The 22,261-nt window shown below is 46.6% G+C and overlaps 2 protein-coding genes across 2 annotated transcripts in view; one reads left to right on the top strand and one right to left on the bottom strand.

Annotated features, from left to right (window-relative positions):
- The window catches only part of Osi6 (DUF1676 domain-containing protein Osi6), a 133,427-nt gene that overhangs the window by 1,839 nt on the left and 109,327 nt on the right, over window positions 1–22,261 (top strand). The window lies entirely within an intron of this gene.
- On the bottom strand, window positions 1,595–19,569 carry Hmx (H6 family homeobox). Its single transcript, XM_072010325.1, has 3 exons — window positions 18,478–19,569; window positions 8,012–8,358; window positions 1,595–3,845 (listed from the first exon to the last, which is right to left on the bottom strand). The coding sequence occupies exons 1-3, from the start codon at window positions 19,068–19,070 to the stop codon at window positions 3,007–3,009; spliced, it is 1,779 nt and encodes a 592-aa protein (XP_071866426.1). The 5' UTR covers window positions 19,071–19,569; the 3' UTR covers window positions 1,595–3,006.

Genomic DNA, 22,261 nt, shown 5'->3' with positions numbered 1-22,261 from the left:
GCAGAAAGGAAAACGGTAAACGTCGGGTAAAGAGGGCGCGGAGCAGAGAAAAGGGCAACGTGTGCAAGCGGAATAAAACTAAAACGAGGGACACGGAGGCCGTTTGGGAGGTTGGAGGAGGTTGGAGGCGGAGGATGTAATCGCTCGGTGGATGAAAGGTTCTCGCGGAGAAAGAGAGATCAGAGGCGAAAAAGAGGCGAAGGCGCGATGGCGCGCGACGGCCTGTGAGAACGATGATTGAAGTGCACGTACTTACGTGCGCGTACTTACTCTGGATGCTGTGCGGCGTGTGCAGATGCAGAGAAACACGGCGGTACGGACGCATTGTCGTTCCTGCTCCCTCGTGGTCGACATCCACCAATGGCGCCTCGACGTTTTCTCCTCGAAAGCGACGATGAATCGGCTGAACGTGCCTGTGAACCACCTGACACAGCATCGCCATTCTACACAGCGCTAAAACTGTGTCGCCCGTTCACCGGATATCCTCGCGAAACCACCCTGTTCCGCCCCTCTATACTCTTTGATCGTGTTTGCGCGAACGGTCTGGGTTTATCTGTCTTTGGAGACGATCGCGGGGTGGAGACATTGATCGGGAGGAATTGTTGGGAATATCTGAGGGATGTCTGGTTAACCCTCTTTCATATTCCCGTTTCCATTGTGGTATTTTTTAGTGGCTATACATACTCGTCGGGATTACTTTTGCATCGGGATGCGTGTAACTTGAAATTAAATTCACGATCCCAGTTGGAATTTTGATGTTTCCAAACGCGAGAAGGAAATAAAATTACGTCTAGTAAAAGCGTAACCGTGAAACTTTTTTCTCGTCCGTAGCCTTCGAAACTTTCTGGTCTCCGCTCCGGCAACAGTCTCACTGACACGAAGTCGAACATTTCACGGCTACTTCAGGCTTTCAGGAAATTCGAAATCAACGCATTTCAGAATGTTCAACAAGAACGCAGGAAACGATTAAACGATAGAACACAGAGTACAATACGAACCGGGTACGGCGGTGACAATCGACGAGGGTCTATCGAGCACTTTCCACTTCACGACTACTCGATTACATAGGCGTTCTAGTGGGAAAACATCGGTTGACTTTGTCGAGAAGCGACATGTTGCACGGTGTGTTAAGTGGTCCACGGGATCATGAATATTCGCGGTCTTATTCGAAGATATTTCGTTGATCGTTCGATATTTTTCTAGCTTTTCGTCTTCTTTGGTACATCCCAAGTATCGTCGATTTTCTCTGGAAGCGTTCAACGACCAATGGTTGATCTTTTCTACCTTTGAAATTTGATTATTTTTTCATGTCTGCAACTCGATATTCGTAAGATTCGGGACAAAAACACGTGTGGGAAGGAGGGACGATGATGCGTGAGAGATGGGATGTTGAACGACGTGGACTGTTGCGTTATGGTTCAACGATCATTATTAGCGATTACGAAACGATCAGCTGTACAATAGTCTGCGTGAATCTCAGATCACAAACGTCCGTACAAAACACGACGCGACAAGCGGTGTGCTTTGCCTTTCATTTTCCTTAATTGACGTCTATAGATTAGGTGGAGAGATATACAATGCGAAGGAGAGGAGATTCGTAACTATACCGTTCGTTTAATAAAATTAATCGTTTAAATACTTATCACAACAGGTAGAATAATGTCGTAGGAACCCTGCCTGTGTCTTACGGTGTATCTAACAATTAGTTACAATCTCATAGCGGTTACATTTACATTTTTCTTTGAGATTCCTCGTTTCGTGTTTGCAACGTTCCCGATTAGAAAGAAGACTAAGGAAAAGAAAGAAATAAAAAATTTGTGTCAACGGTAGAAACAAGTTTCGTGTCACGTATTTAGAAAAGCGTATAAACGAAACGATAGAAAGACATAAAGTGAGCCAGACAGTTATAGAAACAGAGGGAAGGACAGAACTGCGTTTGTTCTGCGCTCATCGACAAAATATTCTTAATAATCGTTCCACGAGCAGTTTCTTATCGACAAGTTGACAGACTAGATACATACTTATATTACAATTGTTCGACTTGCCGGAAGTCGCCAGTCGCGTTGAACCGCGGCGAAAAATCCAACCTCCGACACCGTGACGATCCTGTCCTCTTGCGTTTCGATGCATCGTCGCTTGGAACGGAACGCGGATGCTAGTACACGAGCCTGGAACGTGCAATTGAAAGACGTGGCGCGACGAACGTGGATAAAACGAGATCGTTTCGTTGCTGAAACGGAGACTCGAGAGCCATCGATCGTGTGGGAACTTAACGAGCCAAACCCGCGATTCCAGCGATGTTGAAAAGCTTTCGGATAGCTTGAACAAGCCAGATCGTGTTTCGGTTAAACCTTTCTCTGTTTTTTTAAAATCGTCCGGTTATTTTGTTGGCGAATTCTTTTACTTTAAATTCCATCATTTTGCATTAATTCTCGGCGATCGTTTTGTTCCTTCTTTTTCTAAAGATCTCAGTGACACTCTTCCGTATCGTTCAAATAACTGTTTTTCTCAGTTACAATTTCTCACGTAGCGTTTTTTCATTTTTTAAGATACTTTGTAATATTCGAAGTGCCTCGTGTTTTTCCCCTTCCAAGTAAAGTTACATCGTATAGAGTGTTACGCAATCGTGATCAAATGTTTTAAATCGACTAAGAAGAAAGAAAGATTTTGTCAAGTTTCTGCTCTCGTCGGTAAAATCTGATCGTGATAAAATATCGAATCACAGATATTCTCTGATCTACCGACTTCCAGCAAACATTTAAAACAAGACTAAAAGCTAATCCCAGAATAGCGAAAAATCAGTGTAATCGAGGAAAAAGGAAACGTTGAAAGGAAGAGACTGTACCTGGCTCGATCAAGTTCGCACGATCGACGATCGAAGATGACCGAAACGGCAGAAGAAAACGTTTATCCGGACAAGGCGATCGAGGCGAGTCGCGAGAGGGAGACCGCGGTGTCGGCGGTGGTTGGTTGCAGCGGGCCGACGGTCTCGTGAGCCGGACGGTGTTATTGCGAGGAGGATTGGGGTGGTTGGCCGTTAGGCGGCGGCGGCGGGGGTGGCGGCGGTTGTGGGTGTACCTGGTGGGGCAGGAGAGTGTGCGCCTGCACGTGAGCCGGGTGATGATGGTGGTGCTGATGGTGATGGGAGTAGAAGATCGGCTGGGCGGTGGTAGGGGGGCAGGAGGTGCCGACGCCGACACCGACGCCGACTCCTACTCCGACCGAGTGGGAGAGCGCCGACGTGGCGACCGACGCTGGCGCAGCGGCGGCCGGCGGCGCAGCGACCGACACCGAGACACTGCCGGACGTTCCGCTTCCGGCGGACGCCTCGTGATACAGTATCGGCACCCTGACTAGTCTCTGCGCCGCGTGCGCCATGTTTGCTGCCTCTAATTCGGCAGCGAGTTGTCTTTTCCACTTGTTACGACGATTCTGGAACCAGATCTTCACCTGAGTCTCGGTCAGCCGTAACGATGCAGCGAGACCGGCGCGTTCAGAGGACGAAAGGTAGCGTTTCATGTCGAACGTGCTTTCTAATTGAAACACCTGCGACCGCGAGAACACAGTTCGCGTCTTCTTCTTTCGTTTCATGCTGCTGGAGTCGCGACCATCCACGCCAACCTGCACGCTGTTCTGCCCGCCGCCACCACCGCCTCCACCACCTCCGCTATTCCCTGTGCCACCGCCGCTACCACCGTGAAGACTCGTCGAGTTTGTGGATTCCCCTTCGCCATCCGCCTCCGGGCAGTCGTCCTGCTCGCCTAGATCATCGTGACCTTCGTCGCCCGTCGACGGACTCCGTGTCCGGTGCAGACGCTCCTCCCCGTTCTCGTCGTCCAAGTCGTCTGCAGGAAAATCATATACGATTGCTTGAAAATTGTTAGTCTTCCTTGGTCTGTCGAAAATTGGTAGCCTTCGGACAGTTATATACACTGCCGACCGTAAGTATTGTGTAAGGACACTTACTCGTTACGTTTACTGGAAAACTGGAACAGAATTTTTCTTTATTCGATATTGCCAATTACAAGACGAAGATTCGCAGTAAACTGATTGGAAATAAAAGCAGCGAAAGACGCTCGGTTCGGATTTTGAGTAATAAGATAGGAGCAACCCAATTCCAAAGTTCGCGAGTAAGATTGAAATCGTGGTTCTATAATCGAGAATCGATTCCGTCGTAAAGGAGAAACTGTAAAAGCGGACGCTTGAACATCTTGTCGTCTAGAATGGACGATAATCGATGCAAAGTAGCGACAGGATAAGATAATGCGTTGGCTTTTGGTAGCCGCAGGAGGTTGCTCATCGATACCGATTAACGCCTCAATTTTCCCGATAGGCGGCCACGCATGTCGTAATGGAAACATATGCTTCCAATGTCAGCGATGATCGGTAGTTCGTTGTCATTGTGGCGAATGCAAGAGTCTAAATGGATACTATCGCCAACGACCGCGCTATAAATTGTCCCGCGCTTCCGACGGAAGATACGAAACAGTTTTAATCGCGATTTAATATTAAAATTGCCAATATCTAATTATACTTAAATATATCGTACATCGATTATTACAATTAAAGCGGTATGAAGGAAACAGTCTCGTACGTTAATACCGTCATTTATAAAAGCTTTTGTATAGTTCATAAAGAGGTCATTTTTATTAAAATAGAATGTTACAAAATTTCCCTGAAAAGTTAGTACGTTTTGTGGCAAGACAAGCAAGAGCTGTTGTACGTATATTGAGAAATAAATATGTCCTGACATATCGTGTATTTAAATAAAAAAACGGTGTTTTTATGGGACGTACGGAGATCCTTGTAAGTGACTGTATTTTAGGGAAAGAAAGCATTATTTTTGTCAAAAGTGTTGGCATAATTTTAGTAACGCTGAAAATAAAATTTAGTAGCCACGGTGTTAACTAATTGGTAGACTGCTTGGGAAATTTAAACGTGCAAAAATATACACAACGTGCATGATGTGCAAAAATACGACGAAATATTCAAAGTAAAGAACTCGTTATATCATTTAGAGGGTGAAACAAATTTCTATTTAGCCCTGCTCATAAAAATATGAATTTGCATAAGCATCCGCAATCTACTAATTTATCATAGTCCTAAAAAAATCCAAATCAACAAGTATGTACAGGACTATGTGTAGAGTGGTTGATCGTGAGATTTATTAGACGAGATTATTGCTCGTTGTTGAAACCGTCAAGTATACTAAAGTCAAGTATACAAAGTATACTAAATATAATCGCTGATAACTCGTTTATAACTCTGATATTGATTCGCGCGACTAACTGATAACTCGTTGATAACTGTCTTCCTTACGATCGCGTCCGTTTATTTATAATTGTCGGGGCAGAGTCGGAAAATTCAAATTCGTCTTTGTTCGACGGTTGCACGTAGCGGCGACATTGTTTTGCCTGGAATTTATTTTTTCTGTTAGAATTTAATTTTAAAGTTAAGATTAATAATCTGTGGAAGACACGATGTTTATGCTAAAATGATATTCAACGATGTTTATTAAACAGAACTACAGAACCAAATGTATATAAGCGAGTGATATAATTAACAACGTATGCAAGAGTTGTTGATCGTTGGCCAGTTACTCTCAGACTAAACGCATGTAGCGATCCATGATCCCTTAAATATTTTGAACCCCACTCTCTATACAGTAACGAGCATGACCTGTGTAAGTGTCCTGTTCAAATGCCTGTGTGGATATCTGTGTAAGAGTATTTGCGTGTAATATCGTTGTATTTCAACATTTTCTAACATTACGCGTATCCTAACGATACTGATACTCCGAGGCAAAAGAACAACATGATTCGAATTGTCCTGTAGCTCGTGTGCCGCAGCAAGTATTTCCGCAAACGATAAAAATCGAATATTCATTGGAAAGAATGCAAATTGTTCTCGTAGTCTAAATACGTTCGATTTAATTTCACGATAAAGAGGTCATTATATAATAACGATGAAATTAGCATATTAGAGTAGGAAACGGTGTCTGCAGTTTAATCTTCGTTTCACGGTTTCAACTGGGTAATTATGGAACGCGATATTACTAGTACAATGGCGAGTGACGAATCCACGCGCGCCAGCATAATTTCACAAATCGTCCTATTTATTCGGGCGATCATTGAATGTTGGTGGAAACGGTTTGGCATATGCTAAACGCGCTAATTAACCGATCCTTTAAAGCGTTTTCGTCGTTGGCATCGGTCGAAACAGAATCGCAGAGATATCCCTTTCGGTATCGTCGATCAACCGGGCCGAGAATATCTGTCTATAGATTGTCTTTGGCCAATGAATTCGATAAATCAATCGGAGCTATTCATCTCGGCCGGCCGTTGCATTTAATATTTAGTCGATTGATAATCCGCTAATTAATATTCTATTTATCCATTTTGATATAATTGCCTCAGATATCGGGAGTAGCCGTGTTTCATCGCTCTAATGAAATATTTGTCGTTTCTGCATCGGTCCTTCGCGCCTTCCACGCGAAACTCGGCTCATCGAGTTGGTTGTACCGCGATCTCGCAAATCCATCGTAAACATCTCGTGTTTCGCGCCTCCATTCTATCGGTTCACTCGGAAAACCTACAGTTTCCACGACTGTTCCATTTTACCTCAAATTTACACATCTTCCATGTAAAAGATTATCATTTTTCTGTGACATACACAGGAAGAATATCTTGTGTATGTAAAGCACGTTTTATAAAGGACTTTTATTTTAGAAATCTCGATCTCTATGTAAATCTTGACCTATTGTCCTTTTCTATTCCTTTGTCAAGATGCTAAGAACAGAATTTAAGGTATTTTAGAATGCCAACCGTAACGCGTTACATGTTGCGTGAAATGTTTTTTAGGATAACGATCGAAGAAGGTGAAAGCGACGAGGTGTTTACGAAACTATCAGCGGCAGGTCTCGCCGTAGGTGCAAACGGTCGTCATCTAGCAGGCTGCCAAGTATTTTGGCGAAGTGGCAGGAGTAAAACGATCGGCGGGTAAGGCGATCGACGTTGGTTTGTCGTGGTGGAAGCCGTGGAAGCCGTACTCGTCGCCGTCCACGCTCGCGTTTATACACTTACGTACAACGCGTACGAGCCCTCGTCTTGCCCTTTTCTCTTTTTCTTATAATACCGTTTCCAGTTTCTTTTACGATGCTCGCGAATTCCCATCTTCCCAAGTGTATTTCACTGCGGATCAATTTCTCTCGTAAAACATCCCTTATTTATACTTCCTTGCAACCAAACAGTACGTCACTTTTGCGCCCTCTATCTCGCATAAAAATCGACCATTTAGTCAGAAGCTACAGGAGGAGGATGGTTTCTTTCAACCGTGATAATTGAGTTTTGTCGATGTACAAACAGGCCGTTTGCAAGAAATTATGTCAATCAATCGATCACGTACTCTCCGCGCAATTTGGGATTGATGTGCAACGATAGATGCATCGTTGATGTCCACGTTCATTCAACGGTCTATTTGCAGATAGAGCGAGCGCACGATTTTCAATCAACGAGTTGTTCCGCACGAGAATGTTTACAAGCCTCTATCACGCACGAGTAGCCTAAATTTATGATCCAACAAGTCGACACGATTTCACGCATAATCATACTACTAGAATGTTTGTAGAATATTTGTACGAGTATATGTATATTCGATAGAAGTAGCTTTCTGGTCAAATTGTCCCTAATCGGATCATTTATTGTGTCATTTATGGGCGAATGTAGCAAGGATAAACGAGTATGCAGTTGTCCTGTTACATCGATTTCCATTGGAAAATCGAATATAGAATACAAACAGAGATAACGTTACTTGTTTTAAAAGTAAACTAATATTCCAAAATTAATCGATTTAATCCGAACTATCGTTCATCACCTATCACCTAGTGACACTAAGAAAGATACCTTGAATCGTTGGTTCAACTTCAAGAATCACTTTCAGTTTCCTAATTAAAGATTATACCGAAATTTTTGTCTGGTGGTAGAATTCTCGATTCTTGGCATTGGAAACTCACCCCTTTGCGGAAAGGACGCGGAAGCGGGACTGACGCGGCTCAAGCTGCCGACGACGTCGCTCGGCGACGGATGTTCCAGCGTCTGCAGGCCGTGCGTCGGCCTCCATGGAAACGGCCAACCGGCGCCACCGGGTAGAACGCCGCGGATGCCGTCGGCATCGACGATATCCGATTGGCCGGTGACCTGAACGGCGTTGCTCAAGGCCGACGAAGCTGCTGCCAGCCGCGAGTGATGTTGGTGTTGCTGTTGTTGGTGAAGGTGTTGCAACGTCGACGGAAAGAACACACCGCCGACGCCAATTCCGACCGGATATCGGCCCGCTATCAACGACGACATCAGGCCCAATCTGAAAACGGAAGATTCGATGAAGTTCAATCATCGTATCGAAAGACGCGAGGATACAGTGGCTAAAACTGTGTCGATCATTTCTCTTCGAATGTTTTCTAGTATCGCGTGTCTCGTTCAGTTGATAAATGTGTTTCAAGCGAGTATCGTTGAAAAATAAAAAACAATACTCTCTTGTTCTGGTTATAAGAAGTTGGTCCATGAAGGAGTTGTGATTCAAGAGATTTTTCAACGATCGCTTCTCTCTTTAATTAGTTTTTGGTGCTACGAATGTCACGGGGATCGTGTAATCGTTTTTCACGGATTGTATAAAGTCTCTGATCGAGATTGATTTACTTATTTTCGAGAAAGATTCAATTTATTTTCCTTGATACGCTGCTTGTTTGAAAAGAAAATAGCAAAGTAAACTTTGGTCGTATCGCCGGTCATAATTGACAGAGTAATCTTAAAATTTCGGGATTGACATCGTTTAGCGATGCCGTGCTACTTAAACGAGACACCAGGCTCAACAACGTGATTATAAAGATCGCACGAGTTCCATCCTATCAGAACTTACAAAAAAGTCCTCGAATCTCGTATCCTTCGAGCGCAAAACATTTCTGAAGATATTTACTCAGCAAAACGAAAAAACTTGAGGGATTTGGGATTAAAGGGTGGTTGCGATGGGTTCGATTAACCCGGAAGCATTCGCGTAGGATCGGTCACGTTTCACCGAGAGTTAGCTCTGCCGGATCATTTCGGGGCGCGGCGGCGTAAAAGTGAAACCGTTAGCGAAATGTTTGCGCCGGTTGCGAGCCGTTTAAAGCCGCGCTCTAAATAAAACAACGCTAAAAAAAAAAAGAGGGAAACAGCGGGATTAAAACACAGCGGCCGCGTTTCCAGCGGGTTGAAGCGTGGCTGAATGCGAGCGTTGCGAGGCTTTACACAGTCGGAACGTGGCCGTGTCCGAGGCGTCGGCCACGATTCAACCTGGTCCTCTTTCCCTTCGTTTCCGCGCTCGAAAAACCGGCAAACGGTTCCAAACCCATTTATCCGGTCCACGGCCGTTTCGTCGAAAACGAGCTCCATTCTCTTTCTTGTTGCGTTACTCGCGAAAAAAGACCAAACCATTCTCTCCGTGCAACCGATTCTTCGCGATCTTCCGAAAGCCATTAACGTCTGCGCTCGATCCTTGCCACGATGCAAAGGAATTTTTCGAGAGTTATGCCTATTAAGGGCGACGCGGGCCGTGCCCAACAATGACACCAGCCATGGCTCGCTGTTTGTACAGCCTCGTTATTAACGGTGAAAATCCGCTTACGGGATTCCGATGAATCGGTTTACCTTCGTCGAGGATTCTTTTATTCGTCGTCTGTGATCGGAAGTCGAGAGCGTGAACGGAGAATTGGGCATAATGGATCTCGCGAGTGAAACAGACGATCGATGGAATCCTAGGTCGTGACTAATTGAAGATTGTTTAACGATCGAGTGGTTGGATGCACGTGATTTTTGCAGAGTAAAAAGAATCGACGTGTAGAACCGAATAGAATCGCGAAGACGATGATTCGTTAGAGTGGATCGTATTTGGATGATGGTAATTAGCTTTCGGACCAAGGTTTGAGCGGAGAACGAATATCCAGCGTTTGCAAGTTTTCTGGTAAATAGAGCTCTTTGTTACCGGGTTCTTGAAGGTGCTCTTAATTGTAGATTAAGGTAAATGGAGCTCGTAGTGATACCTAAACCTGTCTAAACCAGGGGCAAATCCCCAAATCCGGATATTTGTAAATGGAAGGTTACGTTCTCCTAAGTGCTGATCTCGGCGAGGATATTCACGGCTGGAGCACAGCCGCTCTACAGCTTTCGCTTTTCAATGTACACGCAACCGAATTGCTCCTTGAGCTCTGGGTTCGTGAGCTGCAACTCGAGCTGATGCCGACGCATCCAAGGTCTCAACTACAATTAGAACTCCATTCTATAGATCATCTCGACTAAACTTTCACCGAGAGCGTCGAACTCTTTCATTCTTCGTACATCCACGCGGCTTGATTATTTTCACTTTCCGTATTAGTCGAACTACGAAAAATTTCCAGTAGCTCAATGAAAATTTACTACGACAGAAGACTAGCAGAACTGCTGCCACTTCGAACTTCTCAACGTTAGTGTCTATCCTCGAATAATAACAGCGACACTTTTCAATGGTACTCAAGTAGAAGTTTCTAATTAGATCTTACCGCAAACAGAGCTGCCAACGTCTAACTATCTCAGGGCGGATCCCTGCTCCCGAAACAGTGAGCTCTCAATTATACCGGCCATTTTGCCGGGTCGTGTGTAACAGCCTGGCGATCGTTATTCCTGATCAGCGTTAAGTGCAGCTGCGAACGCTTGACGTTGCGCTCGGATCGAAAGAGAAACAGAGATAGAGAGAGAGAGAGAGAGAGAGAGAGAAAGAGAGAACTTAACGCTCTAGCGGCGATTTGCGGCCGACGATTTAGTTGGTCATCAGAAATGTAGGTTCGAACACATCGTCGGGAGCCGGTACGGCAAGAAGCCCACCGATTCGGAAGCCATACCAGCTCCCCCGTTGTTCATGACTCGTTCTTTCCCTCTCAGTCCGGCCACGAGTTACGATCTCTGATCGCCGAATCGATGCACTTTTCCTCCGGCTTGGTTCATGCTCGTCGACGATCGCCGACCAATCCTCCGACGGTCGAAGCTTGTCGAGTCGACACGCTGCTTGCGGTGGGATTCCTTAATCGTTCGGAGTTGTCGAGAACTGTTCAGGGACACTCGTTTCTCATTTGACGTTCCCGATGTTCGTTCAAATATACTTGAAATTGATTTTAACGAGAGTCTTGTCGCCATTGTGCGCGCAAATGTTTGCAAAGCTCGAGTTATACACTTAGACCGAGGATATTTATGCGTTTCTAAGAAATTTCAACGCAAAGATCGACTCCGCCTGCAAGTAATTACTGTACGAACATTCTGGATGAATCCCGAAGAACGTCACAGTGAGAGAAGCACGCGATTCCAGTTGTCTCGCATCGATAACTGGTAGGGTGGTCGACGCGGCTAGTCGCGGTATAAGAAAAAGAAAACGCAAAAGAGGAGTAGCTGCCGGGGGCATCGGCCATACAGATGCCCCGGGAAAGATAAAAGAAATCTGACAACCGCCTGTTTGTAAGCATCTACTTGGGGGGAGGCCGTTTTCTAAGGAGCCAGGTATAAACACCAAACACTCTCGGCCGTTCGAGGAGCGTGCTCCACCTTTTTCTGCCTAATTCTTGCGCGGCTTACGTCTTCTTAGGTAGCCAGCGGAATGAATGGCCGTGAGCACAGGCTTTCTTCTCTCCTTTCTACGGGCGCGACTCCTCTTGCTCCGGCTTCTTCCTTCGCTCGATCGATTCAACGAGAGGGTCCTCGACTTCCTTCGATTCTACTTTATCAGCACAACTTCAATACGGCACATCCCTTTCTTTCTTCTCGCCATCCACTTCTTCTTCTTCGATCTCTCTTTCTCTTCCTCCGACTTGATGTTTCCCGTTGGTCGGTCGGTGATCTTATTGGCTCGATCGAATGTCCACAGGAAGAAACTCGTTGATTACGAGTCAGCCCGGCATAATCGGATACGGACAGCTTCGATGAAACGCGACGATGAATATAATCGGAATCGAACGTCAAACCGACGATATTCTCTGTATCGATTGAACTGCCGGTCGATGGTCAAGCTTTGATTCTTCGATGTGCAGATCCACCACCAATTTGTCCGTTAAACTTCGCTCTCCCCTATACAGCCATAGTTCAATGGATATATTATCCCTTTTTCTGTATTGATTATTATCCCACCTTTTTACTCGGTCGTATCGCCCGCTTGCTCGTACGATTGTACGCTGGTACTCGCGCGCGCGCGCACTTTCTAGGGCGAGCGTGCGCCCAGTAAGTGGCATTCTCGAATATAAACTCTTTATGCCGTGGTTAACGATCGCCCGTAACCCGATACGTTTTTGTCGTGTACCGTTACACTAGGGGAGGTAGTTTTCGGTGCGTAGTCCGAAGAAGGAGAAGTCGATTACGCACGATGGCGGCCAATCGTTCCCGCACAGCTTTACACCGCCTCGAGACTTCGCCGATTTCCGCGGCGCAAGGGTTTCACAGCCTCGCTGGTAATTAAGGGCTCTCTGCTCCGGAGACCGATCGTTCACGCCTCTCATCTTTCTTCTCTTTTTTCTCTCTTTTTTTTTTCGTCTCCAGGCTTTGTGCTAATTCGTCGTCGCCGCTGGTGGTTAAACGAGAACGAAGGGTTTTCGCGAAGGGTAGTGAATTGGCCTGAAATGCCAGAACGTTCGAAATAAAATCGTACGAATCTTTTGTTCCGCGTAATTTGAAAAGAATTTGCATTTTTCAATGAAAGTTTCCTCTCAATTTTATTGCCGGAACATATGCAAAAATATTGCGCGAATCTTGATATCGGCGAGCAAAGCGTGCTCTCTTCTTATTGAAAGAAAAAAAGAAGATCTTTGCGTGAATCTTAGCATCGATAAGGGAACGAGTTTTATTTTTCATCGATTTGCCTAACAGCGTTCATGGTTACGTACTGACTTATAAAGTGTCATTACGATGACCCAACAATGAGTTATTGGCTTTCAAAGTACTCGGCTAAATCCGCTACTTGGCTTCATTCCGCTGGCTGCCTGTTACAGGCCAAGTGGAGGATTTATGCTTGTGCTTACACAGGAGACAACTTCATTTCACTGGATTTCAAGGAAACAACTTAATTGCTTTAGCGCGACGCTTGCAGGCTTTAGAAACCCAGACCAGGATACATTCGCGGATTAAACCCTTCGCCAGGGGGAATTAATTACGCCAGACGCCGCCAAGATTTCTTCTCCTATTAAAAACTTGTCCGTTTCCGGTATGTACGGTTTAACCCTCGAACGGGACATCTCGTACCCTCCAGGATAAGTATTTCACTCGTAATGTTAAGGAAATTTCACCAACGTAAGTTTCCCAAAAATATTATGATATTCGCGTAACGATGACAAAGCGAAGAAACGAAGAATCGGATAAAAATTGTTCGATTCTAAACAAACGGTTTTGCTTGTGGCGTACAAACGGAATAAATAACGGTAGACTGATCGTTTAAATAGCATTTTATACCGGAGTGGTTGCATATCCGTGCTTTCGAAATCAATTTCCATGAAAACATGGAATAGTGCCGACAGCTACTGCTCTGCAATTTTGGCTCGTTTTTCGACACTCGAAAATTCATCTTACACGATTAACAGCTCTCGTATTTATACCAAAGTTACGCTACATACACAGTTAAGATTATTTACCTATAATTTCTATATAACATACATACAATTTACGTATTAAAATACGCAACTTTCTTGTTGCTGATTGTACCACTAATTTAATTCTACGCTGCATATACATAGGATTATTCGACCTGTTAAATCATGCATCGTGGATACTAACAAAGGTAACATTAAAAAATTGAACGTTTCGCCATCATCCCCGTGAAAGACCAGACTCGCGAAATATTCCAAAGTACATGCTTCCTCGGTTTCAGTCGGGATTTTCGATTTCGGCGAGAGAACGGAGGCGTCATCAGCGTCAACGGTAGAATAAAAGGGACGAGAGCCCGAAAGAGTAGAGAGAGGAACGAATCGAAACGACACACGTACGTACAGAGAGGAGAACCGAGGAGGGAAAAACGAGAGGGAGAAACGTGAAAAAAAAGGGGGTAGAGCGGGAAAAGGCGGAGGAGGAAAAAGAAGGAGAGATAGATGGAAGGAAAGAAGGAGAGAAACTGTGTTTCGACGCGATTATTATTCGTGGTCTATTCCCAGCTACCGTTCATTCCACATTTGTTTCCGACGCTGTAATTTACGGGCGATCATACAGAATGGGCTTTATCGTACCTTCCTTTGAAACTTGCAGCACGATCCCACGCTAATTAACGAATCATTCATCGGCGCTGTAATTAACGAGGCCGACTCTGTCGCGGATTATCCCGGCCAGATCTTTTGCGCATAGACGTCATATGCCTGCGGTTACGTTACTGAATATTGTTGCCCCCTTGCAAAGGAGCCCGCGCGACTTTTGCACCATTGCTAAAAGAGTAGACGAGTAGGCGAGAGGGAGAAAATAAATATATATATATATATATATATAGCGCATATATAATATAGTATGCGCATAGACATATACAGATATATACATCTTTACGACGCTTCCTGTATCTGTAGCCAGTTTTCAATGCCGTGTTCGTGCGAGATTTTTTCTCCTTCTCTCTTCTCGTCTATCCATCTCCTTCTATTATTTTCTTTTTGATGGTTTTTCCTTTCTTTTTCCTCTTTTTAAACGGAATACTGTTACATTTGTTGCGCTTCGTTTCCCGGGATAAACACGCGGTAATTAGATTGGACCGCGAGGAAAATGTTGAAGATAAACGAGAAACGCGTTTCTGTTACGCGTCGTCCTTCTGATTAATTTACAGACTCTGACGACGCTCGCACACACGAGCTTCTACCTCTCATCACTGGGATATTATCAATTTTAATACGGCTTTGTCTCGCGTACCCACCCCCCTCCACCCTCCCCCGTCACTCTTTAAACCTGATAGCTTCGCGCTACACGACAACTCGATACAACTTGAATTATTTTCGACCTTGCTACTCCTTTCTACAGATTTTTCTTTCCTTGGAGCGGAATAAGAGTCCGTCTAATTGTTCTTTAAGCGATAAGGATCTTGTTATAGAGGCAGGAGAAACCGCGGGATACGTTTCAGTTGCGTCCATAAAAATATTCTGCATAAGCATTCGCGGTCTAGTTGTTTCATAGGGGTAAAAAAGCTTTCCAGACTCGTTCTTTTTACAGCTATAAAATAAAATACTCGTCGCTGGCGAACAATCAACCAATTTCCACCGAAGACGTGTTAATTAATAAATCGACTCTCGTTCCTTTTGTTAATTTTTACGACTTTCAGATCGCGGCGCAGATATCGATACAAAATCATTTTCAGACACGTCATATTTTTCAATTGATCCCTTAAAACGGAGAACGGTTTAGATCGAAGGGTGTAGCGGCAAGGGGTTGTTAACTGTTAACGCGCTTCTGCAACCCCCTACACGCGTGTATATGCAAAAATGTGGCGAAACGGAGAAGGATGCGAGGTAAATTCACGGACCGGCTAATTCAGGTAATATTCTACACGGGAATCCTTTCTACTGAAATCTCTTCCTCCCTGGAAATGCTATTACCGTATCAGTTCAGCAAAGGGAGAGAGAGAGAGAGGGTTGCACGTTAAGCGTCGGGATGGTCGGGGAAGATTTCACGGTGCAAGCTTTTCGTCTACTTAGCCGACCTTGGTGAGGCAAAGACTCGGATGCCGTAGGCAGCGATTTAATAATAAATCAAACCAAGAAGTGTGTTCGCTTGCGTGTGTTGCTCTCGCTTCCTTCGCGCGGAAGACGCTCGCTGGGGTGGCCGAAACGGGACGGGATAGGTGGCCGTTTCTCTCGGGAGTCTTAGGCTCCTTAACTTCCACTACGCGCTGCCGTTTCATCCGCTGATGTATTATGCACCCGTTGCTTAATTGATTCTTTTCTACTTTCCGCGCCTACGTTGATATTCGATCTTCCATGGCGTAGAGTCTACGGAACGGGGTGCGATTAGTTTTTGTCTAATGGTCTTCTAGAATGAACTTCGTCCAGCCATATACCGCGAACGTGTATTTCAAACAGTGTCGCAACACGAGATAATTTAATCTCGCGTTAAAAAAATATGAAAACCATCAGAGGGGTACTTCAATGATGTTCTTTGTATTCTATTGATCGTTCAAAAGATAATTCTTCGATCGTTCGTCGAATTTTATAAGTTTATCGATTATCGGAGACATTGAAAATATTTTGTGAATCTATCGAATTGTCCGAGCGATACCAAAATCGAGAAATTCTCGCGTGTTCTACGCGCGTGATACGTACTCTGATATTTCGCAGGAGCAGTTGCGGAAATCGAGGAGCACAGCGATGGTCGTTTAACGCGCCACTATTTTATCCATCTGGAAAATTATCGAGTGACGCGCCATCGAAGTACACCCCCTTGTGGTGACAAGCTCGTGCCCCGGAATAATCTTTTCTCTCGATCGAAGTGGCGGGTCCCGATGCACCGTTGGTTCGAGTGCAACTTAATCAAATGGTAAACGGGTGGAAAACAAGCAATTGGAGGCATCGAACCGTTACAAGAGCGAGTAAGCAAGCAAGCAGCCGGTTATATAGCGGGGACTCGTCAATCGGAAGGGGGTGTAAATCTGATAAAATCATCTCGAACCCTCCCTCGTCTCTGGCAGCCCCTTGTGGCTCAGCTTGGCCCGGCTCGAGTTCCTTGCCGAGATATATCCGATACAGAGCCGGACGGCCCTAAGTAACGTAAGTAATGTAAGAGGGTGGTTGTTGCTACGGTTGTTATTAAATGAGACAGCCTAATAGGCCCATTACGGACCCCTCGGTCCATTCCCACATAATATAATCCGAAGCTGCAGCCACGCGTTTCTCTTTCCGCTACTTTATCACTCCCCTACCACCTCCAACCACTCTGTCCTTCGACCAAAGTCCACGTATATATATACCATTCATACGACCTGTGTATGTTCACCAAAAGAGCATTCACTCTGAAAGAAAATTTCATTTGTGGCTGAAAATCTTTCGTTTGATTCTCGCGCATCGTCCAATATCGTCTTCTGATTTTGGATCAACCGGTGCTCGGATATTCGGTTCTCGGTTGGATGTTTCAGATCATTTTTAATAGTCTTATTATTCGAAGAATTGTACTTTGAATTGTGGCATCCTAAATAGAGATAATGGTCGTCTGTTGAACATCCTCGAACGGTAGAAGAATGCAGTTGACCGAGATCTTTTTAACGGGTCTGTCTTGCCTTTCACGTGCGAAACGGTTGCAAGTTTTGGAAGATAAGCTAAATCCAGAGAACAGCGTCGCGGATCGTTTCGACGCCACTTTGGGAAAGTTATTCGAATAATTTCGTTTCCATTTATGGCGTCACGAACAGTGATAACGGCACTATACACGATGTCCTCGAAGAGAAAAAAAAAGTCGAATCGATCAAGATCTTCCTTCCGAGTTTCTTTCGCGTTTCACGTTTGATCGGTTGTTGACGTTCCCCTCCGTGAAGTCTGGGGAAAATAAGGGAGAGACGAGGATAATATCGACACTCTTTCGATAAGATAATCGAAAAGCAGGATTTTAAAAGTAAATAGCGTCATTGAAGAAAAAAGTTGGCATACGCGTATCGATTGCGTTGATTGTGGCCAATCGACGTTAATCGTATGCGGCGGCGCGCGATCGTCGATGAAATAGTTATCGCGCTGGCGGTCGCCGCAGATATAAAATTGATGGCGCGCACTAATTCCTTATTAGTAAACATTGATACCTAACAGCATTTAATGGCGTTGATGTATTAACAGGAAATGATAGTTCCACTGGTATGAACTATATTCGACATCGGTGCAACGAATAGATGCTACCGTCGCGTACCCGCCATTCGTTCGACGAACGCGTTAAATTATTCTTGAACGAGAAGCGGGGCAGAACTATCGGTAAATGGTCGATTGTTGCGCGTTTCGAGGCTGTTTACATTTCGACGATGACGGCTGGATTTACGATTCTTGCAATTTACAAATCATTAGTCGGATATAGCATTATTTAGGTAGAACAAAAGGTGGCTTGGTCGCTTTCGTACGATAAAGTATCACGAGACGAACGATTACAAAGAGATTAAACGGATTTTCTAACATCTTGCATAGACGAAAACTTTTATTAAACTCAAATTCTTTACATCGACCTGTCGTAATACGCGGTACTGTCGAACACAGCTCAAGCTATTGTTTGATAATCGTTTCACGATTGCAAAACTCAGTCGCACAAACAACACGATGAAACGCAAAGCATCCATCAAACCACGGGACCGTTCAGTTCGGTGGACCACCAAAAATTGGTACACTGAAAACTATGAAAATAACCACGCTGAAACCGCACAATATTCAACATTCGGCGGCATGAAGTTCCATTGAGTGACATACACTGTGAAAAAAAAAGAAACAGATCGATAGAGAGGAAAACATACCTCGACAGCATCGCCAAGTCGGCCGACGCTTGGTGACCGAGCAGAGGGTTCGTAGAGGCGTCGCTGGGCGGAGAGAAAGTGGACGCCGGACTGGTAGCACTGGTAGCACATACGATTCCCATGTTAGTAGCATTGTTTCTGTTGTCTGTCGTGTGACCGACCGACGAGACGCCCCTTTGATTGTTGGAAAATCTCAAGGACGTAGGCGAGGACAAACCCCTCGCAGGGCTGTCACAGGAGGATCCGATTCTCTGGGAATTCTGAGCGTTCGTCGTTGGCAATGGCGAGCCTCTGTCAACGTCCGACGATTGTCTTTCAGCGGACACCGTCGACGTAGAGTCTATAGGAGGTGACTCGGGTCTTCCGAGGATGCTAGAGATGCTGAAGGACGTGTACTGAGGGTTACACGCGGGCCTGAGTGCCGGTTTGCCTACGTCGAAGCTGAAGGAATGATGATTGTTCAACCCACAACCGGACTTTCCGTTTTTCTCTTGTAGAAGCAACTCCGCCGGTGTCGAGCTGCTCCTCGAACCTTCCAGTTCCAAATCCTCTTCGGACACTACGGATACCTCGATCTCCGTTTCACCAGACATCGTTGACTCGCGTCCAAAGAGTCCGTTCCAGCGACGTTCACGGTTCCCCGAACGGAACGCGTCAGTCTCGAGTTCTGTTTCCCCTGGAATGGCACACGATTCGAGCAAACAGTCACCCGTTCCACTGAACACGGCTCGTTGTACGCGTTCGTCCCGTCAGAAGAGCACAGGATGCTCCTCCGCCGACGGTCCGACGGCAGAACACGGTCTATCCGACACGCGGAGCGGTTCGAATCGCGGCTCGCGTCGCATATCAAGCGGAGAGCGTAACACGATGATAATGGTAAACTGTACGGTGTAGACTAGCGGGTTCGTCGCAACGCCTTCGATGGCAGAACGTCCCTGGTCGTGCTGGATCGGAGACGGATCGCTCGATCGCGCGACATTCGTAAGCGATACCCTGGACGACAGGATGATAGGAGACAAGACACTTGGAAGGCCCACCCTTTCCAGAGCCACCCTCTTTCGCCCCTCTCGTCCTTCAACCACCTCTGTCCACCACTACACCACCACCACCACCACTACCACCACCACCTTCCGACTTTATTCGCGCGTCACAGTCTGCGTTACACTGTGCGTATATACAGGCGAATGTATTTGTGTTAGCGTGTACGTGCGTGTGTAATTGCGAGCTTGTGGTAGCACCTCCTCCCACCACCGCCTACCAACCTGACACGTAGCCGTTTCTCCTCTCTTCCTCACCCCAAACCGATCTTCTCTTCCCCTCTTCGACCCGCTAGTTTATTCGCGAGACGTTGCCGTACGTGTAAAACCGCGAAGAGCAACACGGAGTCACTTCCTCGAGTCACTTTCTCTTCCACTGATCGTTAATCACTCGTTCGCCGGTGTTCCGCTTGTATCTTTTTTTCCCCACGCAAGATCGATGTGGATCGCATCCCTCTGTTTCTTTTAATATTTACCACTGGATCGGATCGGATCATCGTTACACGATTTACGAACCATGGTCAAGTACTCTTGCACGAAGATTCACGGTGAATCGCACAACAGGATGAACGTTTGGAAGAATCGGTAGGAACAACACGGTGACATCCACTCGCGGAAATCGTCGGTCGCGAGCACGAGCAACGAGGTGAAAGTAGTCGAGAATCGCGAATGCGTATCGCGGCGAATGATGGACTGCGGATGGGCACTGTGCTCGCACTAAGGGTAGGAAAACGCCGGAGAAACCACAGGTCACACGAACGAGGGCCTTACTCGAACATTCGCGCACGCAGCCGAAGCGCGCGGAGCGATGTAGGGAAAGCGAAGCGGAGACGGAGAGTGCGAGAGAGAAACAGCGACGAAGAAGGAGCGAGAGAGAGAGAGAGAGCGAGAGAGAGAGAGAGAGAGCGAGAGAGAGAAGAAGCATAGGCAGGGTGGAGAAAGAGAAAGAGGAGGAGAAGATGGAGACGGAGGAGGGTGAAGAAGGATAGAACGTGGAGTCACGCTCCGAGACTCACGGGGTGGTAGTGTTGCGCGTCGGATAGATAGACGACTACCGAAGGACAGACGAACGGGCCGAAGGGATGGTTGAAACGAGAGGGATGAAACACGAACGAAGATAGAAGGGTGGCGAACGCGTTGGAGGGGAGCAGAGAGGATGGCTAAGCTGCAAGTTGCCAGAAGGGGTGTCGTTGTTGGAGGGGCAGGGGGCGGGGCGGAGCAAATGGCTTACCGTGGGGGATGGATGTCGCGATTTCTCATAGGGTGGAGGCGCGATCGATGACTCGTGGCAGAGTGTATCCGGCACGGGGGTAGCCGTAGGTGCGGGCCAATCGCGTGAGCCGCGTCGTCCTTAACTCGAAAGATACTCGCCCTCGACGATCCTGCGGATCGCGGAATGGGGGTGGTAGCGCTGCCTCACCGAACCTACCTACTCTGCCAGAGCCAACCAAGGGGTGGGGATAACACACAACTCCGCTGGCTGGTGGCCGTGCCTCGCCGTGTTACTTATCCATTATAACACTCCAAGATCTTGATTTAAGCCTGCAGCCAGCGGTGAGCTTTTAACCAATTAGCCTTTATAGCCTACCCCCCTCGACACCCCGTTCACTCTACTACCCCGTGCTTCCCTCTGTCCTTCCCTGCTCGTCACCCTTCTCACCCCTCGGCTCGCGTTCCTCAGTCATCCCCCTCTCCAACCGCCCATTTTAGCTTGCCTCGTCGACTACTCGCTCGCTCTCTCTTCCTAACCGGTGTGCCACACGATGGTAGTTCTCGTACACCTATATCTGCTATTCTATACCAACGTCCTCGCCGCAGTCGCGCGATGTACCCACCTAATCTACTGCTTCTCTCCCTTCCACCGCCACCCTCTAGTTACCTCTATCCGTTAGCTCCCTCTTTTTCTTCACCGTTCCGGCCCTCCTTTCTCGCTCTCTATAACCACATGCATTATGCGCGTCGGTGTATCAGAGCCGCGTATTCGCGCGTGCAAATACCCCGAGAGCACGTAGCCGGCCGCGCGGGAGTGAGTTTCTCGTTCCGAGTCAGGAACCCTCGTCGTCCTCCCGTCTCTGTCCATGTCTCGCTGTCGTCTTCCGGCTCTCTCGCTCTTTCGCTCCGGCTTAAATAAGCGCCAGGCGACGGAAATTAAGAGTGGACCGCGCGATTCCATCGTGATACCGATATCGTGCTGTCGCTTTTTCTTCGCTCTTCCGCTGCCTTTGTCCACGCCATCCTTATCTTCGTCCCACAAGGGAGACGCGACCGAGATAGAAATTCCGAGCAAACCATTTTAACGAGCAATTTTCCCCGATAAATAAATTTTTTCATGTAATTTACGCGACAAAGGGAGCAAGTATCGTTTCGGATCTCATCTCGCACCTTTTTCTGCGGAAGAATCACCGAAGGCACGGCCGACTAACGAGTCCGGAGGGCTCCTTTAACGACCCTTTCATCCCCAAGTTAACAAAACGCGCGCGTTGCGTGGCATAATGGGCCGGTCCTCCCGCGGATCCAGCCGGAAGGGCACAAAAGCGATTCGAGCGTCCGCGTGAAAGCGCGGCCTGCCTCTCGAAAGTAGGAGAGAATGATTACACGGCCAGCGGCGTAGGCGAGCGCCACGGAAGGAAAGCGGTCCCCGGTAAAAAGGGTCAAACGCGTACGTTCTCGTCTCGCGAGCAACTCCGTCTAAAGCACGACAAAGCGAACCAACGACCGTTTGTGTGTCGTCGTTCACGTGTCTGCTA

This window comes from Bombus fervidus, chromosome 9 (assembly GCF_041682495.2).
Source record: "Bombus fervidus isolate BK054 chromosome 9, iyBomFerv1, whole genome shotgun sequence".
NCBI lineage: Eukaryota > Metazoa > Arthropoda > Insecta > Hymenoptera > Apidae > Bombus > Bombus fervidus.
The sequence above is the reverse complement of the archived record's forward strand: the minus strand, read 5'-3'. Positions and strand labels throughout refer to the sequence as shown.

Excerpts from the sequence above, each read along its gene's own strand:
- Hmx (XM_072010325.1), bottom strand. The coding sequence starts at position 19,070 with ATGTCTGGTGAAACGGAGATCGAGGTATCCGTAGTGTCCGAAGAGGAT. Across the intron at positions 8,359-18,477 it reads GACTTGGCGATGCTGTCGAG|ATTGGGCCTGATGTCGTCGT; the intron begins GTATGTTTTCCT and ends TTCCGTTTTCAG. Across the intron at positions 3,846-8,011 it reads CGCGTCCTTTCCGCAAAGGG|ACGACTTGGACGACGAGAAC; the intron begins GTGAGTTTCCAA and ends ATTTTCCTGCAG.